Source organism: Botryllus schlosseri, chromosome 3 (assembly GCF_051294905.1).
Source record: "Botryllus schlosseri isolate E-star chromosome 3, Bs_hap1, whole genome shotgun sequence".
NCBI lineage: Eukaryota > Metazoa > Chordata > Ascidiacea > Stolidobranchia > Styelidae > Botryllus > Botryllus schlosseri.
This window is the reverse complement of record NC_137238.1, coordinates 9273730-9298294: the sequence shown is the minus strand read 5'-3', so window position 1 is coordinate 9298294 and position 24565 is coordinate 9273730. Positions and strand designations below refer to the sequence as shown.

Here is a 24565-nt window from a genome sequence, read left to right as displayed (position 1 = left end):
ACATGACCTGAAACTGCATATGTCTTGGAGCTACGTGTTGCTGTAATGTCCGGCGCCGAAATGCCCATTTCTATAAATCATGCGTATATTTTACTTGGGGGATGGTACCCAATAACTAAGATACTTGGCAACATTCAATCACGCATAGCACGAAAATATATTGAATAAAGTTGCTTAAATTTGCCTAAACCAGGGCCGGCCAACCCGTGGCCCGCGGGCCACATGTGGCCCGCGAGAAGGTTTTGAGTGGCCCGCGAGGTAATTTCCGAAATTTCTAATATCATCAAAATGGTTTGCACAGATTGTGAACTTGCAAGGCCAACCAAAAATTTGATTAGTTTGGCCGCAACACTTGAGATGTGATGACTAAAATATCAGTTTCGACTCATTGACAGATCCATCAACCATTGATATATTGGTATAGCTTCGTACACTACAATAAAGCAAAATAATTTGCGATAGATTTATCAAAGGTAAAAATTATCTACAAGCTGAGCGCAATATGTTGTCACTCGATTTCTTGTTCTTAATATTGTTGCCCTTTTGTGAAAATTGAAGAACACCCAATGTATCAGATTGAGTCTAACTATATTAGCGATTACGAGACAAAGTGTCGTTCCACATATGCGACCTTGCGTTTTCACTGGCAGTAAGACCGTCGACTATAATGAAACCTAGGCACGAAATGATTGACGCATGTTCGTCGCAGCTTTCGATATCGATATGCCCATGCGCCGAATAGCCCAGTCCTCGCAAACTTAGCCCAGCGATATACAGCAGGCCCACAATATAATCAAGTGCCAATATTATTAACCTATGAACTTCAAAAATTTTTCGCGCTTCGCGCGGATAGTGGCCCACGCGAAAGTGCGTCAATCGAATGTGGCCCTTTGGCTGAAAAGGTTGGCCAGCCCTGGCCTAAACGGTACTCTGTCATTTATGTTCATTCACGAAATAATTACAGGCTCCCTTCGAGCGCGCCCCCCCCCCTCGTCGATTGGGGGTATGGAGTGGGGCAGTTACAGTCCTGATCGCAACATACATGGCACCCAAACAGATTTTTATAATGCATATGAAACGTGCCGTCTAGTCATTTCTATCGAGCAGCTCACCTTGAAGATATCTCAGAAAGTTGTCATGTATATCACAGGAGAAATGGGGTTTCCAAGTATTTCGAAGCGGACCTTACTACTCCAACTTTTTTATTTTTCCACAAACCACAACAAACCGCCCAATCTGTTGATGTAAGTCCTAAAGGTTTAGCATCTATGAGGCGAAACTGCCTCGTGATTTCCCTAATTAAAATACACGTTGGGATATCAGCCATTTTGCAAAATTAGACCGCAGTGGAGGATCTTTTGAAATGTGACGCGAAATCATTTCGAAGAGGACGAATGAAAGTGATGCAACTTGATTCGGCTGAAACGTTTGAATTCCTAAACGATTTCAAATAGCAAATGGGAACGTCAGTCTAGAACAGCGGTTCTCAACCGGGGGTCCGCGAAGCAATTTCAGGGGGTCCGCGAGACCTCTAATTTTTTTTATCTGGCTTATATATTTTATTTTTTAATGTGAGAAAGCATGAGGCAGTTTCGCACCACAACTGCTAATACCTCATGACTCTTTTCATCATGATAATCGTCTGACATAGACTATCGTAGTGTGGAAACTCATTTTCATTGCCAATTTCCCAATAACCTGCTGATACAAACACAGTGCTGTTTAGAGACGTTTCGTTGGGATTTGTGGAAAAAATAAAGTATGGAGATATAACGTCAATCAGGGTGACTTCGTAATGTCTGCGAAACCTACTCAATTTGAAGTTGTCAGTCTCATCAAATTAGTTAACACTGAACAGTCGTTCGAAATAAAAATTTACGAAGTATTTCCATAATTTGTCCCAATGAAGGGAGCAGCTTCTTGGAGGTACAGAACTTTAATACAATTGAATATTCATATTGAAATGGACCCGAATATTTTCGGCTGACACTCGTCATAAATCAGACAATGATATACATGCTCTTAAAGCACGGCTATCAGATTTTGCGCATTCTTATTGCGGATGCCCTATCGACAAGGCTAATTTTTTGATGAACAAGGAGTGTTTCGTTGCTATCAAAGCATTACGCTCCAACCCTGACATTCATATCACCAGTTCTATTGGTATGCAGCCTTGTCTTGTTAATGTTCAATTGTTCATGGTCGAAAATGTTTGCTCGTAAATATATATGTAAACCCGAACAGAACAAGTCGTTTCATGACAGTCTTTCTCTGGTTGGAAAACGTGGATCGCATCCTTTGGAGCATAAATATTGTCTATACTAGGATTTCACTTTGACGGTAGAAACTCTCTGCGGGCCGATCAAAATGCCGTCGCGGGCCGAATCCGGCCAGCGGTCCGTATGTTACCCGTCCCTGCGCTAAATGCTGGACGTGATATGTTCATAAAATATGTGTTTATTCGTTTTGGTGCCATAAATGTTGCGATCACACCGAAAGTGTCGTTGGAAGCGTTATGCGTTAATATTGCATTAGCCTCCATCTATCTTTGCGGAAATGGTTTTCGGCACTCCTCGTTCATATCAAAACGAAGACGCGGATTTTCAAGACACGACCACGTACTTCAAGAAATACAGCTGCAAAATTAGCTTTGAAATACTAAAAGTCCACCAATTTTTACATGAATAGTATGATGTTATCTTCAGGAAAATCATTATTTTACCGTTTATCACAAGCCTACAGTTCATATTTGCACGAGACAGATGAAGGTTGCACCATAATAGAGCTAAAATTGAACTAAAACTTGAGGGGGTCCGCGAGGGTCCGTGACGGTCAAAAGGGGTCCGCGAAGCCAAAAAGGTTGAGAACCACTGGTCTAGAAACACCATTTACTGCCATTCAGATTCGAAACCCTTCAAACTTAGATCAACATTAAATTACGTATTGCCCTTGATGCTGTATATATTTTTAATGTATTTAGGGCATCAGTAAATCATCAGCTGAGTCTTGGAGATCACTACGATCGGAGAGAGATTGTTACTCTTTTTACGGACTAGCACATCACGCTTTAGCTATGAATGGGACAGTGAATGCGACGGGACCCGTAAATCCTTTCACCAAAGTTGAATATGCTGTGATTGGGACGGCATTCATACTTTTTACCCTTGTCGGAAGCACTACCAACGCTCTGATGATTGTCACCATACATCGTATGAAGAAATCAGTATTTCATATCATCGTGCTTGGACTATGCTGTTCCGATATCATATCAGCTTGGAACAGCCCGTGGTACATGTACGTAAGTCTTTCGGCTCATAACTTTAAGTTACCCCGTTTGCTCTGCATATGTCCTGCGGCGATTCAGTTGACAACATCAGCGGCCACCATTTATCACGTCCTCCTACTGAGCGTTATTCGATTCCGGGGTGTGATCCATGCCATTTCATCTCGAGGAGAAGTTACTCCGAGCAAGTGCACAAGATATGTTATCCGGATCTGGTTCATCTCTGTCGCGCTGTCATTACCATTCTATTTTGCATTCGATGTAGCGGACGGAGACAGCGGTGAAACAAGATGCGAAGCTAAAATGTACAATCTGAGAACCAGGGTGTATTCATACTTACTGTCACTAACAGTGGGAATCCTCATCCCCATGATATTGGTCGTAGTACTGTGTACGGCAATCATCATATTTCTGATACTGCGAAAGCATAGAACATCAGCAAAGTCGAACAGCCCCGCATCACGAAAACGAGAGAAACAGGTCTTGCATCAGCTTGGGATTGTAGCCGCGAGTTCCCTGGTCGGATACGGCGTGGTGTTCAGCGCGACTGTATACATTTTCGCCAGCTTGGAGATAATATCTCGTCGCACGGCCTTGATAATTTCAGTGACTTCACACGCGATACTCCGTATCACCGAATGCCTCAACCCATTGTTTTATTACTTCGGTTCGGGTGAAATAAGAAATGCGGCCAGACAAATGTGGAAGGAGTTGGGAAAGACAGCAAACGTGGTCGTTACAGAAGAAAAAGGGAGCAGTGATCAGCCTGTTGTCGTGACCTCATGAATTACATTCAGTGAAATGTACTGCGATGTCCCATGGCAGTTGTACAAACACCAGGAACTAACTTTTTGAAATGTTCTGTACTTTCAGACACTGCACATCTCAATTTTCACTCATCAACACATGAATTATTATAATATTTGAGATTTTCTTTTGTGTGATTGTACAGACGAGTCCAGTCTTTTGAGTACAGTCTTTTGAAAATATTTTCGATTGTATGCATGTTTTCTGAAATTACTCGGATTTACAAATATAATTGAACCAGTGCTCTACTCAGAGAGTGGGATTCGTTAAATGTTAGGCGGAGAGATATGAGCCGTACAAGTACAGCAGTTCTGGATATGATGACCCAAGCCCGAATGCGTAAGCTATAGGCCTACTGATTGCGTCAACATTGCACCCTGCGTGGGTCAACGGAGCAACAGTTTACCCACATTACTGTGGTTACAGTACAGCTACGGTACGGATATGGTATACACCAGTGATTCCCAACCACGGCTCCAAGGTAGCCCTCTTGCGGCTCTGATTACCCTCTGTTAGACTATGCCACAAAATTATAACAGACGAGAGTTGTGGTTTGTTTCTATAAATAGACTCCAAATTATTTTACTTGAAATATCACGCCCTTCTGCTTTTGGATAATAATATGACTCTTTTCCGTTAGCGCTGTGGGTTTGACCAGGAGAAAGACTGGATTTAGCTCCGCTGTCCTATACGCAATACGATAATAATCCGAATGGAGAAGTCTTTGCCTATCTGGGAGACGCAACTGGAATATGCCTCGCTATTTACCGAAACCGAGTTACAACAACACCCACGAATCTTGTTGCTACGCAATTGCTCGTATTAACGAATGAGCGCGGATATTCATAACCCCGTTGTATTAAAATAATGGTCCAGTGCCATACGAAACTGGTTTTGCACCTCTATAATTACGCATCGTTAGTTACGACGAAGCGTACATATAAAAACAACGAAGCAGGGGATCTCGTCGATCTCGTCTCTACATTATACCAGTCAGAACCTGATTTCACAGATGATTATATAATTAATCATACATACAAAGCGGAATCTGTTATATCAGGGGCAGGCAACATACGGCCCGCGGACAGTTTCTCGTTTAACATGATAATGTGGCCCGCGATCCCAGTCTGCCGAGATTCCTCACTACATGCTTAAACGTCAAATTTTAGTGACTGTATGTTATTATATACGTGCGTGCGCAGCGTGCGAGAGTATAGCTTACGCGGAAGTTCGTCGAAGCGAGAAAACTTGCATTACCGGCATTTACCATGTACTCAACCCTAATGAATTGATATCTTGGTAAATTTGGGGTACCGGGCTCATCGAATGCCTTGAAATATTAATTAAGGATTGCATCATAGTGTCATATATGGTGTGACATTGGTATTCGTCACACTTTTCACTTGGCTAAAGGCAATTTGGCGGTAATTTATGACAGGTTTGCCGACCAATAAATTTGATAAAACTGGTATCAATCGAAAGCCACCGCGGTACTAATTGCGAAAATATAAAATTTATTCTGGTCGTGGCCCTGGTACCCCCCAAAATCAACCTCGAATGTTGCATTGTAACGGAGTTTGATATTATGACGCAGCCATATCGTCTGAGCAGCTCAGGAGCAAGTGTGCACGGGAGTGAGAATGTGAATGCTCAATTGGTTGCACAACAATGGTCAATATGCTTGCGGCTTGAGCTGCTCTCACTTGCACCCAGACGTCATGGCTGCGTCACGATACCAAACTCCGTTACAATGAAACATTCGAAGCTGATTTTGGAGGGTTCCGGGGCCACGAGCAGAATAAAATTTATATGTTTGCAAGCAGTACCGCGGAAGCTCTGATTGACACCCGTTTCATCAAATTTCGCGCTCGGCAAGCTGGTCACTATAGGACACTGTGATTGTACGACTTAGGGCTGTTCAAAAATAACTTTTTTTTCCGATTCAAGCCGGTCACCTCTTAAATCGCCAGGTTGCAGTAGAAAACCTTGCTCACCAAATTTCACTCGATTCCAACCAGTAAAGGCCTCCGCAGATCCAATTAAACTTTTTAATTTATTATGGAAAATTATTAAAAAAAATTTCCAAATTTTTCTGCCAACCCCATGAAATTGTTGAGCTGTCTTCAAAGACGTTGCAAAACAAATTTGAGTCAATTCCGACCAGTAGAAACGGAGTTATGTGAGTTTTTCGATGATATTTCTCGGATTATCCTTGATTGGTGGATAATCCGCGATTTATCAACGAAAAACTCACATGACTCCGCTTCTACTGGTCGGAATTGACTCAAATTTGTTTTGCCACGTCTTTGAAGACAGCTCAACAATTTCATGGGGTTGGCAGAAAAATTTGGAAATTTTTTTTTCTAATTTTCCATAATAAATTAAAAATTTTAATTGGATCTGCGGAGGCCTTTACTGGTTGGAATCGAGTGAAATTTGGTGAGCAAGGTTTTCTACTGCAACCTGACGATTTAAGAGGTGACCGGCTTGAATCGTGAAAAAAAAAGTTATTTTTGAACAGCCCTATGTACGTATGTTAATTGATCAGAGAGAAGGTTCATGGCGGCGCCCGAACAATGCTCTGAAAATGTTGTTCTCAAATCTACATTGTCTCCGTCATTATCGACGAGAAATGGCTTTGAATTGACATTGCTGTCGTTAAAATACATTCATTACATGCGATTTATTCCGTGTATATGTTGATAAATGGGCGATCGAATAATGAATCGCTTCGGCAATCCGACCCGCCTAGTACCTAATTTTACTGTATCCAGCCCGCCAACTGGAAAAGTTGCCCGCCCGTGTGTTATATCGTAATTAATTTTGAGATGATTCAGTTCGCCTGGAAGAGTAACGTTAGCCCGCGTATTAATTTCATTCCATTGATCATCCTGCTCAAATATTCTGGCAAATGGATTAGGCTCCCACTCCCATCATATTAGCGCAACAATGACGTGGGGAAACAATACCTGACAGCACTGACCAGTGACCATGGCCATGCGCTGCAAGTAATCTGAATTTCATCGTTAAATGCCGTTTTGCGTTTTTATTATTTTCTCGGTATTGTGCATTCTCAGTAGTATCCATCTCGGTAATAGCATTCTTCGTATTGACCGGAAACGCGTCGCTTTGTAGCTCACCAGGGGCTTCAAACATGTTACCCGCGGGCCTGATCTGGTAAATGATAAGTTACTAAGCAAATAATCACTCAAGAGAGCAAATATCGAGCATGTCCATTATGAATATGCCACTTTATAACTATCCGACGGCAATCAGCCGTTATCACTCTAGTCACCATTAGTCGGGGTCATCGACTACAAATTCCAAGAAGGCAAAAAAGTACTCCGTTCGGTTTTTTTTTCAACCGAAAGGTAGTAATTACCAGAGGCGAAGAAGTCAATAAACACCGTTGTATGCAAGTTCCGGAGATCATATAATGGTTACACCAATAATACAATGCAAATATCTTTTGTATCCGGACTGCTGCATATAACTTCTCACTCAAAAGTTCCCCGGCCTCGGTAGAAACTAGGCAGGTTACTTAATAATAATGAACCAAATTCCAACGGTCGCGTATAAACAGTAAAATCCCACGTCTTGCTGAGAACGCGTCGCGTACGCAGGGCAGTGAGAGCGATGTGGGCGTAATGTTGATAGCTGAAGCCAGCTACGCTCGCGATACCCTGATCGATTCTCGACAGTAGAAGGCTAAGCCTCCGAAGCGCAGGCGGTTTACCTGGAACACAAGAATAAAGATGTACATCGAACAATACAGCAGGCACTAGCACCGGAACGGGTCGTTTCGGCATGCTGCTATCTGTTCATTACGTCGTGTGTGTCTTGCGTATTGCATTGTGTGCCTTGAACGGATAAAAATACGATTAATAATATTAGAGCCATCGTCGCTACGACTAAAACAAAGGCAGGATAGAAATATGCCAACCTGTATCGTCGTAACCCGCCGCTTACAGTCAGTGTATTGGCGGTTTAACTGTATTCAACCGGCCAATTATCATATTCTGCGAGCTCCGCAGCTCGCAAGCAAAGTTGATGACAGAATAGAGTCCTTGTGATCCGTAGTATTACGTATTATTAGCAAGGCAAGTTTTTGTTGCAGTCAAATCCGTGGAAAGCTGCATTTACTTTTCACAAAATTTGCACTGGAAAGTTGCATTTATGGACAAGTTCCTTGAACTTATTAGGTTATGAGATACTTGATTCGATTCGTATCCAAGGCACTGTGGCAAAACTCAGTGTTGACGACTTCAAAAAAATCAACAGCCTGAAAAAGTGAAAGTATAATTTTCGGCGGTCTACTCTGAATGTACGTCAAATCAAAGAGGACCTCAAATTTAAACGACAGTGACATAATTAAACGATCTATTTACATATAGTGCCAAATATTTTCAGTAAAAAAGTTAGTGACATGATAAATCGAAAAAACTTGCAAAATGTTGCATGAAAAATCGAAAAAAGTTGCAAAAAGTTGCATGAAAAAATGGAGGAAAGCTGCAAAAAGTTGCAATATAAGATTCCTCCAAACAGCTTAAAACACCATGCTACGTAACTTATGAGTATTTAGTAGGAAGCTGCCAAAAGCTGTAAAAAATGTTGCAAAAGTTGAAAAAACTTGCCCTACTCATCAGAGATCACATCTGTGAGATATTCGATTTTGATACTACATATCCTTCGGTATTTCTTCAGATATTGCAATTTTATAATCTTCCATGAAGCTTTCTGGTAATTTAGCTGTTACCCGCCTCAATTTCGTAAACTTTCTGCTCGTAGCTGGACTGAATAATCCCCATTGCTCTGCCATCGCTACCATACTTCGCACACTAGATGAGGGGTGGCCAACATGCGGCGGTAGAAGAAAATTTGTGCGGCCGTCGACACGTAACTCAATTAGTATGCGCTGGCTGCCGTCGATATGTAAATCGAATATAAAAATTTTTGAGCGACTTTAATTAAACTCGAAATATTCTTCGCGCTGTGCGCGATTCAAGGCGACCTCATTGTTATTATTATTATTATTATTGACATTTTTACAGTGGTGCTTCTCGCCTTTTCCAGGCTATGTGCACCACGACAGTAATTTTTGGTAATGTTCATTTCTTTGACTTTGGTAATCTTGGGGACGACTTCTTCATTCTTTCTCTCTGTCAATCATCATGCTCTCTCACACCCATGCGTCCCCGTCGTGGTCTTTGCTGCCGACTTGAAGCACGGCTCACTTTCAGTCTGGGCTTTTCAATGCACTGCAACCGCAGTGAGGTCGGCGATGAGGAGCCCAGAGAAACCTCCGACACATAGAAGTTGGTCCGAACCGGGATTCGAACCACTACCATTGGTGTCGTGACGCTGGCGATTAACCAACTGCGCCACTCGCTTCCCCCGACCTCATTGTTCTATTTTAATATAGTAGCGACTTTTGCAATATGAGCCCTACAGTACAGATGCGAACAGCGGAGGAAAATGATGCACTGCATATGGAAATATCTACTGGGAATCGTGTGCTTCTGAGCTATTCACGAAAGAAATTTGTTTCTGATACGTTTGGAAAATTCCAATATATTTCCACCAGATTATGTGAAGTTCTAAAGAACTCCTGAATCCTAAACGTAGTAAACATAATCCATCAGAAAGTAAATACCTTACATCAACCAGGGTTGCACTCAAGTCACAAGGCTTCGTGTCACAAGTCAATCTCACATTTATAGTTTTGACTCGAGTCAAGTCGATTCATTTTCAATTCACAACCGAGTCAAGTCCGAGTGCTAGTCAGCGAGCAGAGGATCGAGTCCGAATCATGTTATTATGACTCGAGTCCAAGTCCAAGTCATTGTGTGGACTGCCCAGTTTCCAGTTAAAGTCTTGCTAACGAGGGTTACCATACGTCCTCCTTTAGGAGGATTAGTCCTCCTTTTTCAGATTTTTGACAATGTTCTCCGAAGACGCCTAAATGTCCTCCTTTTTGGCAATTCGTCCTTCTTTACAGCTTTTACAGCTAAGACAATGGTCAGATTCTAGTGAAAATGGGCATGAATGACGCTAAATAGCCAAGACGAACGTTCGAGCGGGAAATTCGTGGTTCGATCGAAAGTGACAACCTCTTTAAGTTAACACCATTAAATTTAAGTAAAAGTGTGTAAATCGGGAGTCGAACGAAAGTGACGACCTTTTTTTTAGTCAACACCATTAAATTTAAATAAAAAGTGTGTAAATCGGGAGTTGAACGAAAGTGACGACGTTATTTTCAGTCAATACCACTCAATTTAAGTAAAAAGTGTGTAAATCAGGAGTCGAACGAAAGTAATGACTTTTTTCAAGTCAACTCACAAAATTTTACAGCAAAAATAGCGAATTCGGCTGTTTTCAATACAGAGATTGACGCGAGTCGAGTCGAGTTATCTCCGTGAGAAAACGACTCGAGTCAAGTCAAGTCATCAGAAAATCGCGACTCTAGTCATTACAACCCAGTGCATCAGTTACTGATATTGAGTGATTTACAATACGGCAATGTCAGGGTCACTGTTACTAAATGTATAATGCTCACGAACCACTGTCTCTCTATACGTCACTCTCAATTTGTAGGTAAATAAATTCCTGTTGCAGCGAGCACTTTCGTAACAGGAACACCTGAATTGACAGTCACAGTGAAAGGTCACATGACTTTTGAGTCAAATGAAACACAAGTTAAGAGACATTGCCGTGGAGTCAGATTTGCTGTCAATAAACCATTTTTCGCAAATAATGGGCATGATTCCTATATTAAGCGGTCATTGCTACGTCACAGCTACGATTTGGTCAAGTGTAGCCTACTGTTCATCGTTCATATCGGGCACTCAGGCAGGAAGAGCAGTGCTAACAATAGCGACGATTCCGATATCGTGATTTTCTTTATATTTGTCGGTTTTCGGGCTATTGTAATTTTCCCCGAGCTTAAAATCTTATGATTCAGTTGCATGAGTAAATCGCTGGCGACTGCATAGTCAATTTTAGTTAGAGTCGGAGCCTGAACACGGGACGTACCGGTATTGTTTGTTTGTTTTTATGGTATTCATGGTGTTTGACAAATACTATGGTCATTTATACCAGATCGATATTCTTCATTTTTATTCCGAAACTGCCGATTTGTAGCGCGGCCTACTTCTAAACTTTTTGTGTGACACCGCTTGCGCAGATGAGATGACGAGGAGGAGCCTAGAGAAACCTCCAACACTTAGGTAGGAATTATGGAGTCGACCTAGGTCGGACTGGAACCAGCAACCCATTGGTGTTGCAGCTATGGATTAAACCACAACGCTATCTCACAACGGACGTACCGTAACACGGGGTGACTTTGTACCACTTTTCACGCTCAATGCTAAATTATTTTATGATATGTCATGATGTTCTGCCTTTTGCTATTCTCTTATAGGCGGCTGTGCTACAGCTATAGATTAACCATGAAACTAAATATTGTTTTCAAGTTTTTGATAATTTTTTCGAAATTTTCCTGTGGTGGTCAAAGTCACCCGTGGATGGGGTGACTTTAGCCAACACCATTTTTTGCAATACCACGACAGATGGAAGTCATACACGCCAATCAGCCAAGCTGAGATGTTGAATTTGGTCCCCTATGGTCTTCTAAAAACAAAATATCAATCCAGTAAGCGCACACTGCTACACTATCAAGCTGGTTGGTTAGATGGTGGAAATATTCCTGGGTATCATCGGCTGTGACACCTGCAAGTAATAACTGTACACAGCCTTTGTGTTAATGACTCAATACTTGGCAGAAATTGCTCGACCCAGTCTGATATGAACAGTTTTGATTGAATTTTTCAACTGTCATAGTAGTTAGGCCCACGTCATGTACTCGATTAGGTTTTTTGACAATATTTGTAAGAAACCAATCGTTAATAATAGGAAGCCCAGATTTTGTTCACGCTATACAGTGGTCGGCTAATTTCGTCTCCAAATCTAGTGATGAACCAGGCAAGCATTATGGTGATTCCAGATGCTTCCCATTGCTTTTATTATACAAAGTCCCCCTTGGAATACCAGTTTTCAGGCTCGCACATCTTTTTGACATTCCCTCCTGCTCGATCATTCTTAGTGCAGGTTTTAGCCGATCTTATGAGTAGTCTATATAGCACATGGCATCAAGTTTTATTTTATATTTCCTTGGCTTTCAATAACTTTTGATGATACTGACACTAAGACTAATCTTAACGTAAGAATACTCATGTTAGCTGACTGTAAATAGCTGGTCAAAGTCACCCCAGAAATTTCGAAAAAAATGAAAAAATTTATCAGCCAAAGTATTTTGTGAATTTTGAAGTAATTAACTGTAATTTCGAACAGGAAAACCAATAAATGCTGTCATGTGCATAGTTTTTGTCTGCAAATGGAAGGGAACCGCCTCAGATTCTTTCTTTGTATGTACACCAAACAAAAGTTACAGCATATAAAATTTGGGGTGAAATTTTTTACCTCACCTGCCACTATAAAAAGGTGTTCAAGTCTGTTAAAATGTTGTGTCAAACATCAAATTTGCCATAAACAGCACTCTATTGATGCAGATCATTAAAAAACAACAGCTCAAAATACTCGTACAGTGATATCTTGTTCGATGCTGGCAATAGAAACGAATATTGGTTTTTGGTCAAAGCCACCCCTGTTACGGTACCGGTATCGTGCCAATACAGATTTTGACTCAAGAGAAGTCATTTCATTTCCAAACATTTTTTCACGCGAACTTCCAAAGTGACTCCATATTTCGAACTTTTCTATAATAAGGCAATTGACAGGCGACGAGAAAATTATATCCCCACATTTCGTGACTTTTTCATAGAAAGAGGAATCTATCATGAAAGTTAAAATATATTTAGGAATGTTGTGGTATTGTTTGTTAACGCTTGTAACTGTAAAAGACAAGAAAAATCATCCCTTTCAACTGACTGGGGCAGATTTTGGCCAAGCTTCCGTCACTTCAAATCACAGGTTTGTTATGTTTCATCGGCGAAGACTACCGGCAGTATATATATAATAGTGCTAATGTGCTATTTTACCAGCGCAGCAAGTCGACGGGATCTGTTTTTGCTGAAAACACATAAAACCGGAAGCTCAACCCTTCAAAACATACTGGCTCGATATGCGTGGGAAAACAAACTGTTTGTGGGTTTGCCCGCGGGCAGTATCCTGTTCCGCAGCTACCATCGCGGAAAACCGTTTTCTATTCAAGAATTGCAGTCTGCCTCAAGATGTTTCAACATGATGTTTCATCACATGGTATTCAAACGAAATGAGGTGAATTCATTGTAATATTATATTGTAACATGCTGTAAGACAATTAAAAAAAGTCGAATGCATTCGGAAACGTCGTGGATATCAGGAGTTTCGACCGTTCTAGATTAAGATGTATGTTTGAAATCAAAATCGCGCCCAATTACAATCACAGTAGCAGGCAATATTGGTGGGAATCTGCCCAAGAGTTGTTTGGGCTCACATGTGTCCTCTTAGGACAGGGGTCGGCAACCCCCAGCACGCGTGCCATTGTGGCACGCTAGACGATTTTTTATGGCACGCCAAATGATTTGACGAACGCGACATATTATTACCATGTTTTGTTGCAAAACATTTCACATGAGTTTTCAAAATGGGAACAGCTAAAATTATTAGATGAATCAACATAATACGGGATCTTTTGCTTTAGTCAAAGTATAGAATGTAAACATTCTATAGTCAAAGAGTGTGCACTGGGCAGCTTTTCGACCGCGAATATTTATACGAACCAGCACTTTGGCGCTGGGCATTTTCACGCTATGAGACACACGTTTCGGCAACATGCGACTCGGGGCGCTGTATGCGTGATCAAAATGATTTTTGGCGATAAAACATTGAAATATAATAACCGCCGCACGTTGGCCAAAACGTTCGGCATTGATATGACCACTGTCCAGGTGCCGAAATGACCGAGCGAATAGTCCAGCTTCTGCAGCTTGAGCTGCATGTCGCAAATGAGACCCACCGGGGAAGATAATAAGTCCCGTGTCGAAATGCGAATTTGGAATTGTGTTCGTCGCACGAAAGTGTGTATTATTTTAGTTTCGTCTGATACGTGTACGCCAGGGGCGGGCAACATACTGCCCGCGGGCCGGATCCGGCCCGCCGAGAGTTTTTACTCTGAAAGTGAAATTTTATTCTGAAATTATTGAAAAATTTTATGCGTCACAGAATTAATCCAAGTTTGCCAACCTGAGAAAAATGGATATTAAACTACTTGCTCTGTTCGGGTCTTCATGCATTTTCGACCATGAAACTATATAGATTACTAACCTACGGATAGATACGCAAATCCTGTCGTTACGCTTGGGCTAGCAGTTACACTTACTGTTGAGCAATCTAAAAGCAGCATAATTGGTGGTCTTATAGCTTGCGACTCGAGGGCTGAAATTTAATAAAACTGCTCTTAATCGAGAGCTACTGTCGCACTGATTCCGAAAATACAAATTAAAATATTGTCAGGGAAATGGAACCACCTCAAAACAGCCCTCATTGACTGAAAATGGGCATTGTTCAAACAATGGCACCGTCGGAACACAATGAACATAACAATGACCAATTCGTCAAATCATTGTTCGGAACAATGCCGATTTTCTGACACTGAGGGCTGTTTTGAGGTGGTTCTATTTCCCTGACAATATTTTAATTTGTATTTTCGGAATCCGTGCGACAGTAGCTCTCGATTAAGACCCGTTTCATTAAATTTCATCCCTCGGGTCGCAAGCTGTAACACAACGAATTATGCTGCTTTTAGATTGCTCAGCAACAAGTGTAATCATAGTGTCCTATATGGTGTGGACACAGCGAGAGGGAACGGCTCTCTGCATTTGGGTTACGTCATACTTTCCATTTGACCAAAGGCAACAAGTTCGGATTGCCAACCAATGAATCAATGGTTGCACGTTTTATCGAACCTCAATTGTTATATCACAAAATAAATTTATAGTAAACGCAGTGATTGGAGCTTATACAACAGCTTACGTTGTCGTAAACTTGTTCACCTCAACCAACCCTCTTGCATATAATTTAATTCAAATACGAATATCGCTCATACGTTTATAATTACAATTGTATATCATGGATATGTAGGTGGGTAGGGTATTGAACTTTTCGTATGTTATCCTGTATTTGGCAGATATTTAAAGATTGAGGCTATACCGCTATACTTGTGTAGTTGAGCAGATGAGCGATACAGCGACTTTTGCGTGCATAATCAACTTTCGGTGATTATGTGATAACGTTCCTCGATTCAGAATAAATGAGTACTTCATCTGTATTAAAAACAGTTAGCAAAATGTAATGAATTTGAATTATTTCTAGTATTTTGAAATTTCAACTTGACTTGACTCTTACTCGAGTCACCTTCAAATATCGACTGACTTGACTCATGACTTGACTTGACTTGACTTGACTTGACTTGACTCGACTTCACTCGAGTGGCTTGACTTGACCCAATGAGTCACCTTTGAAAATCGAGTGAGTTGACTTGACTCGAGTCAAAATGTGCACTGAATCGAGATGACTTGTGACTCGAAGGTAATGACATGATCCCAACACTGCCACGAACATTAACGAAGGCTGCGTCCCAATATAACTGATGTTCGCGTGCAGTCTTTACTAAGGGTTTCCGCATACGACATGCAACCAGAGTTCAAAAAACTAGTTGTCAATATTGAACGAATACAGATGTCTGATTGACTTCAATAGCTGTTGTAAATAAATTCATCAAATACTGTTTTTGGTCTCTATGCTCGAACTTGAAGTTTACATTAAATGCAATTGATTTATTGTATAGGTGGATAAATATGTGATTAAGGTATAATGTATAATTGTATATATTCTGTAATCCGGCCCGCCAAGTGCTTCATTTTCCCATATCCGGCCCGCCGACTGGAGAAGTTGCCCGCCAAGCGATTCTCATATCTGTTGGAGCAACGACAATAGCTTTTACCGCTATGCCGCGATCTTCGGAGCTTTGCAGACTAATCTAGTGGCAGACCAACCTAATTGTGACATCAAGCCGACTTGCATGACACAAGGGTTGGGACATTTTTATCATCAGGCCATCTCATCCAAGCATCTTTGATGGGCCTCTAACTTATTGGCTATGGTACCGAACGCAGTAGACTTGGGAACGATCAAGGCAACCACAGAAGATCAATCATTACGCGACTAAATTTAAATGATGCACATATTACGTAGATAAGGCCTTAGGTCTATAGTGCGGTAGCGACCAAAATATATAACCTTCGCGACCAATACCGTAAGAATTACTGACGTAACCTTGCCGTTGCCAGCTGCACATAGGTAATTTGTGTGATTCCTGGCTTGAAATGCCAAATATGACAAAATTAATTATGGTTGACACGCCAGTTGATTAAATTTTACATTTATTTTTGATATTTTGGCACACTGCATGCGAAAGGTTGCCGGCCCCTGTCTTAGGTGGACTTCGTCTCTTATGCAGGCAGAATGAATGGTCATCTGAGGATGCTCAAAATTGCCAAAACGTCCTCTCTTTTCGCATTTCGAGTTAGTTTCCTCTACTTTCAAATTGACTTTTAGGCTGGATGTTGTATTTATTTCCGAAAAACTACTGTATTCATGACACACGATGAATTGCTATTATTAAAAAGGTTTCCCAACAGATTCCCCTACCAGTCCTAAGTGCTACACCTTCTGGATTGCTATTGCAAACATTGTCCGACGTTCTCTGTAACATCTGGGCTTTTTACATGCAAGGATCTGGCGCATTTTTTTCGATGCAGCCACGATGATGGAAAGAATGAGACAGACTTCTTTCTAAGTTGGATCAGTTTCGAATATCTTGACGGTTGGATACAATGTTGCATTTAAAACAAATGGTTGTTTAAAACACTGTTTTAAACAAGGGCCTTTTTAAAAAAAAGTTTTTTTTTCAAGTTATAAAATTATGTCATAATTTTGTAAATACTTTCCAAAAAACAGGTTTTATGAGCCTGTTGACAACTACCACCTGATATAGCCGACGTATACGATATGGGATGTTTGGAACCCTTAAAATAGTCGGTTCAACGGCTATAGTACGTAGATATTTCGTCAAAGGAGCTATATTTAACATTTATTTTCAATTGTCAATGTCAATCCACTATGACGTCACAAATCAATAGTTGTGACGTCATGGCTTTGAAAAATACATGTTTTAAACAAGGGCCTTGTTTTAAACATGTATGTTTGAAATTGATTTTTGTTATAAAGGCAACCCTAGTTGTATATAATTTCATATATATTTTGGGTAAACAATTTCGCATCCTCGTTAAATATGGTCATTCCTAATCGACTAAAGTTAAATGTATATTATAATATTATAGCCTAAATACTATATTACAGGGTCTAATAAGTATTGAAAATATAGGTTTCTTTGGCACTTCCACAAGACGCAATTTTTGTCACCATACTCCGAGATCCGGCAACTTTGTTTCGGTCGGCATTCAAGTACTTCCGTGATGTTTCTTTACCATTTCGGCGGGCGAAAGACGTTGGCCTCGACGGTTTCTTAAGAGCACCAAATGCGTGAGTATATGCAAAGAACCTATCCGTCTACACTGCTTAATATTGTGTCCTGGATCCCGATTCCGGGAACCATTTAAGATAAGTTTGCTAATACCACGAATTTACTTACTTTACGATCACCAGTCCCGAGCGCAGTAGCGCAGTATGAACCAGGGTTTTATAACCAAGTCAAAAGGTTCCGCTTCACAGCACTATCTTACTTTCATAGTTTTCAAGTCGAGTCATTTTGAATTCACCACCTAATCCGAAGTTTCCCAAAACTTTTGTCGACTCATCGCCCCCTTATCAATCTCGACAAAAATTTTCGCCCCCATATTTACGGATACGAAAAAGAGGACATATAATCGGGACATTTATTCACCTAACTCTGATCGCCGGTGAATGTACTAAAATAAAGACCCTTTTTCTAGGTGGTAAGTGCTCGGAAAACCGGTATCCGCGTCTACTTTCCGTTGATATAACCTTTGTTGCGTCATATGCAGAATAAGCCGTCTTCAAGTGGATATTTTTACCGTATCAATTAAATATATCTCACTGGAAGTTCGAACATTTTCGCATTTCGTTCGATCTTGATATTATGAATTTGGCTATCGGCAAAATCGAAACCGAAACCGATTTGAATCGGGATCCGGACATCCGGTATCCCGCCCCGGATTGAATCACGACTGAAATAAATCACCAGACGTGCTTCAAAATATATCAGTGTCTTGAACGAGCGTACGAGTCTTGCGAACATTGAATTGTATACAGGGACGTAACCGCACTTCGTCAGGCCCCCCCAAAAAAACTTTGGTCTTGGGCCCCCCATAGGGTTATCGACAGAACTTATGGGGGGCCTCGCCCCCCAGACCCCCCTCCTGCGTTCAGAGGTGATCAAAGTAGCCAGGAAAGCTACTCAAGTAGAATAAGAAGTAGCGACGAAAATATCTATTCAAGTACAAGTAGAAGTACTTCTTCCATAAGCATCGTAAAACTACTTGAAGTAGAAGTAGAATTGACTTACTTTAAAACTACTCAAGTAAGTTAGTTGTTGTGAAAACGATCCTAATTCGTTCACCTGGATTGTAAAAAGGTGCAAATTGAGGTATGCGAAAGGTGACGAGCTTGATTCATATTAATGCCTACCAACAGGTATCCAATTTTCGATAGCATAAGCATTCATCCACATCATGATAGTATTGATATGGTAATGCGATAATAATCCTCTGTGTTCTCGAACAGCACGTTTTAGAAAATAGCATGGTACGGCGCCATCCCCCACATTATAAAGCCCGTAGTTTAGTCGAAGAGCAATACGGTGAAGTTGTAAAGGATACGGTGTAAACACTTGCAGCGATTAGTAAATGTTAATAAAAGATATGATGGATCGTAAAAATGCCATATTGTGTAGCTTTATTTTCGGCAATTGAAGGCATTACTACACTTGCTTTTATAGTTCAACATGCATGTCATCCAGACAAAAAAAACAGATATTAATTATAACTCAAAGTATATGATACTGGGAATTAAAAGTAAAATATAAATACTATTTCTAAAAGTGGAACATGTATTTCATGCCTTTAGTACAGAAAGTGTCAAAGGTGGTACGCTACAACAGCTCTAAAACTAAAAAAAATCAAAGTTCACTTTTCCAGATTAGGACACGCCATGGACATTGGACATGCTAAATTACGATATGACAAGTAAATGGTAGATTGCGAAACATCAGTTTCAAACGTTAGGATGAGCCATATATACCGTGATGAATTATTGCATATGGGCGAAGGGCGACAATGAGGTGTAAACGGAACCACGCCAACCCGCGACCTAAATTATATTCACCGATACTTTTGTGAAATCAAACTGGTCACTCCGCATCCACTGCGCGCGAAGCGCGACGAAAATTCTTGGCTTTACTCAACTTTTATAAAAATTAAATGTTGATACTCCGTGAAAACAGCCCCGAAATTTCTCAGGCTATCTTCCTGATTGACAGATTTAACTACTTCTACTTGACAAAATGAAAATAGCAAAAAGTAAGTAAGTAGATCACAAAATATTACGAACTAGAAGTAGAAGTAGCGAAAATCAGATCTACTTGAGTAAGTACTATAAGTAGAGGAAAACTACTTGAGTACTTCAAAAAAGTAGAAGTACTTCGTTACTGACCACCTCTGCCTGCGATACACTGTTTATCGCTATTTATCATTCATCGGGAATTCGTTTAGTGAAACAGCTTTTGTCGCCTAAGCGCGCGAAGCGCGCAAAATTTATAGAATTCATGATTGAATCGGTCAGTATGACCGGGAATTGCATATATATTGTTATCAATTTTAATCTTCTCCCTGCTCACGTAATCAGATTTGCCGGTAGAGCTGAGTGAGGTGTGTTTGAAAAGGTAGGACCACTCAATAATAATTGAACATCTTCGAGCGTATACCCGTTGACAGGAACGAAACAGCACCTCGTCAGGCCCCCAGAAACGTGGGTCTTTGGCTCCCATAGGGTGATAAAACAACCCCCATCACGTTGTTCGGGTTTGTCACGAAATCATCTGTAATGTATCGTGAGCCAGGGCAAAGCGCGAAAATTTTCGATAATCTATGATAAAATCGGTCAATCAGATCGGCGATTGCATATATATTATGCTATCAACTTATTGTCCTCTCTACTCACGTAATTAGATTTACCGGTAGAGCTGAGTGAAGTGTCTTGAAAACGGGAGGGCCCGTAAATAATAATTAAATATCTTCGGGCGGGCGGACCCGTTGATATGACTTCGTTACATGATGTTATTTCGTGACTTCCAGTCTGCTATATCAAAAAATATAGAATCGCCCAAACGTAGGCTTCTAAAGTAAGAGACGCACACGATTTCAAATTGGTATTTCTTCACTGGCATAAAATTTTTCCCAGCGGGATGGTATTTGTCTTTTGAGGTTCAGATTGCAAAGACAGGAACATTTGGCGCCAGTCATTTAGGCGCCTATGGACACAATTCAACCAATATGTATTTTGTATATATAACGAAGTCTTCGGTCAGCATAAGGGCAGATACCTTTTCGGCCAAGGTTTTCTCGCTGCCGATCGTTCTGGCACACTTCTTGGAGTCGCATGTTATATGGCCTCTTTATTGTATGTCTCGGTGGGTCGTGGCGCGGTAATGGCCCAATACCCAATAACAAAGATAGATGGCTAGTTGAATTCGCGCCCAGCGCGGAAAATTTTAGATAAAATTGCATAAATTTTCAAAAAATACTCTATGATTTATGCTAATTCACGAAATAATTTTGGGCCCCCTTCGAGCTCGCCCCCCCCCCCAATTGGGGGGTTTGGGGTGCGGCAGTTACGGTGCTGATTGTATATACTTGCATAGGCTACGTCACCGCTTCAATTTATGAGGGATCTTCATCGTTGAGTACTTGATCAACTCAATTAGTTACTCAGTTGACATGGTCATTGGGAGCCATCATTTGAAGCCGCTCCGTCCCACGACAAATAACAAGCACTCGCAATGTGGTTATTCTAGAGTCGAGGTGATTCGCTTCGAATCATCCATCTGATTGCATGTTAGAATGCCTGATTCGAGTCGTACGTATGGCATCTGAAATTATTTTAATCGATTTTCGATCAGTGATCATGGTTATTCGTGGAATCTTCTTACTTATGACGAGCAAGCTTACAATTTCGATGTTGTGAAATAGAAAATAGATGCTGAACCATGATCCACAAAGCGACGCTTGCGCAGTTCAAGTAGGCCTACATTGTACATCAGGTGTCGGACTCAATTTGAGTCATCAGCCTTTTGATCGCTTCCGGGCCGGACCAGTGAAATCGTGCGAAAATATTGCCTCGGATGCCCTGGCGAGATAGCGTGGTGGTTTGTTCTACAGCTGCAGCATCAAGGCGTTGCAGGTTCGAGTCCTAACGAGTTCGACTCCAGAATCCCTAGCTAAGTGTTGGAGGTTTATCTAGGCTCCTCCTCGCGACGTGATCCGCGTAGACATCATCTTTCAAAATTCTAGAAGAGGGCCGTGCTACAAGTCCGCAGCTACGGAATCAAAATAAATAATTGGCCCCGGTGTGAATGACCAATTGATCATTGTAGTCGAGGAACACCATGAATATTACAAACAAAAACTACAACAACATTCGAAGCGATCCATCCCTTTGTTTTTCAGTGCAGCAGGGATGTCCCGCTAGATTCTGTAACTAGTTTTCCCTGTAGAAAAATGCATAATTTAGGGGTGGCCACTGGCCAACTTGCGGCCGTAAAAGAATAATTTTGCGGTCGTCTACACGCGTATAATGTCATGAACACGTTTTTGCGGCCGCCAACATTCACTCTGAATTTACGAATTGGCTCCCAAAATTGTGAGAGTTTTTAATTCAACATAAAACATTTCGTCGTGCGATTCAGGGCGACATGATTTTTTGACTTTAATTTGTATAGTGTGTTTGCAGTCTGAGCCCCAGGATAAAATCGTGGGATTGTTTATGTCGTTTTTAGGGACAACAGTTATTGACATGAAGGTATGGGAATATATAATGGCCGAAAAGTCTTAACAGATTGTCACGATCACGGGGAAAGATATTTTGGCCTGAGCCAATAATAATCCATCAATTTTAGCTCGTCATAACTCCTAGCGGATTTATTTCAAAAATTGCTCCTCCCATCTTGATAACGGTTTCAGCGAAATTTTAATTGTTAAGCAAGTTTCTTTTGTAGCAGTCAGTCTTTTCGTACTTGTTACTGAAACACGACTTGATCCATGATGTCCACCAACGTTTATTATGTGAATGTAAGGATTAAAAGAAATGGTGCTTCCATTGCAGTTACTTCAAAGGCCCGGAGGACGGCGGATATTGGTGGTTAGCAAAAAACGGAATGTTCTACGATCTTGGTTTCGATAACATGAACGAATCTACGGAATATGTGAAGCGTTCGATCAGGCTAATTGATGAAACGTTTCAGTTGGTAATCATTACTGAGTACTTCGATATCGGTATCCTGCTGCTGAAGGAGATCATGCATTGGACCGTGAAAGATGTTGTCTACGTGACGATGAACGCGCGTAAACATGGTGCAAATGGTCGCAGCAGAGAAGCACCCCAACTATCGCAAAAAATTTACAACTGGAATAAGGCAGATACGGCGCTTTATCATTATTTCAATGCATCTTTTTGGAATCGCGTTAAAGAGTTCGGCGAGGAAAAATTAAAATCGGAATTAAAGGAGTTGCAATTTTGGAAGCGGTATTACCGAGAAAGTTGCTTCGAGGATGACATGATACCGAATGAGCGTGTAACTGACGAAATCTTTCGTATGTTCAGCCCAAACGAGCTTAGTATCATGCAATACCAGTTGCGCAATTCCGCCAAGAATAATAGAACTTGCATCGGCATGATTCTGCCGGAACATCAATGGTGGAGGATGATGTCCTACCGACAACGAATTGTTTCCAATTCAGACTGGAGATTATTGGACGGAATGCTTTGGGATATTATTTAGCTCAACTACATTCCTGTTGGGATTTTGGTTGTTTTAACTCTGTTTTGCATTTTGGATCGAGCAGCTTACAGGTGCGGGACTATCAGGTACCGGCATTTCGACGCAGCCATCTCTGCGCCAGGACACACCAAGGCGGAATAATTTTCGGCCAACAATTGACTTCGCGAAGTGCGCCCCCAAAAGATGGCGGCGATAAAACCTTGGCCCATAATGACAGGCGCATGTTGGCCGTAACTTCCGATATTGATATGGCAAGGCGCCAAAACAACGGGTCGGGAATATGGTGTCCTTGCAACCTGAGTCCTGCGGTACAAGCGCGACATACTGAGACAAAGATTACACTTCGTTACAAAATGCAGTTTTGGAATCGCGTGCGTCTCACCAAATGAGTTTTCTTTTACCGAGGTCTGATAAGTGTGTCCTCCTCCAATATATTCTGACTAGCGACAATCTTTACAGCAGGTCACGGAATAACAGCATGCTTTAACAAAGTAATTAATAACGATGGACCCACCCTCGCGAGATCTTCATGAGTAGTCCTAAATTTTCGAAGATAGGTATATGCAACTACTAATATTATTGACCAAATTCATTCATACACTGGTTAATGCGGATAAGTCTAGTTTTAGTAGTTCTCTTGAAATAATTAAATATCCCCTTCCAGCTATGTGTTCTAGTTATATGCCCTTTTCAGCCTAGCCAGAGTAATATCCAAAAATTCTGAGTAGCCAGGCGGCGAATTTTAAAATGAAAAAAGGTCACCACTTTCGCACAGTGCTCAGTCCTAATCCCACCCTCAATACCATATACAATATACATAGTATATCTATCTGATGACAAAATAGCTCATCAACACTGAAATTGTCAGTGCAATCAATCGTATACCTCATGTAGGAATAGGAAGGGGACGTTTTTATTTTTGTACTTGATGTTTTGTGGCATATACCAGTGCTCTTCAACCTTTTTCGACGTGATACACCCTTTTAACGTTTGCTCAAAACTCGTACACCCCTATTCATTAGGGGTCTTCAAAAATGAATTTTTTCTCAAATCGTACTGGCTACTTGATAAAATTGTTAGGTTACCTAACTTAAGCCTACACACCAAATTTGGTTCAATTCCAACCAGTAGTCGCATTGCCACGAGAGAAGAAAGTTTCTATTTATTATTTAAAAATAAATAATGAAAAATTTCAAATTTTTCTGTTCACCCCATGAATGTATTAGGTTGTCAATAAAAACGATGTTCTTCAAATTTGGTTCAATTCCAACCAGCAGAAGCGGAGTTATTGCCGTCAAAAAAATTGGATTTGAATGAAATAGTATTTGGTCACACAGTCAATTCGCAGCTAGTTAGGCCGGCCGCCACGCAAATTGGAATTT

At 41.0% G+C, this 24565-nt stretch overlaps 3 protein-coding genes across 3 annotated transcripts in view; 2 read left to right on the top strand and 1 right to left on the bottom strand.

Moving 5' to 3' along the window:
* Positions 1–24565, bottom strand: part of LOC145434828 (ARF GTPase-activating protein GIT2-like) — a 336581-nt gene that overhangs the window by 155416 nt on the left and 156600 nt on the right. The gene's annotated exons all lie outside the window — the stretch shown is intronic.
* Positions 1–24565, top strand: part of LOC145434857 (uncharacterized) — a 67337-nt gene that overhangs the window by 25908 nt on the left and 16864 nt on the right. The window lies entirely within an intron of this gene.
* LOC145435377 (galactose-3-O-sulfotransferase 3-like) lies at positions 12860–23693 on the top strand. The gene is made up of 5 exons (XM_080312650.1): positions 12860–13078; positions 13150–13395; positions 14076–14166; positions 17535–17692; positions 22508–23693. The coding sequence occupies exons 1-5, from the start codon at positions 12945–12947 to the stop codon at positions 23181–23183; spliced, it is 1305 nt and encodes a 434-aa protein (XP_080168776.1). The 5' UTR covers positions 12860–12944; the 3' UTR covers positions 23184–23693.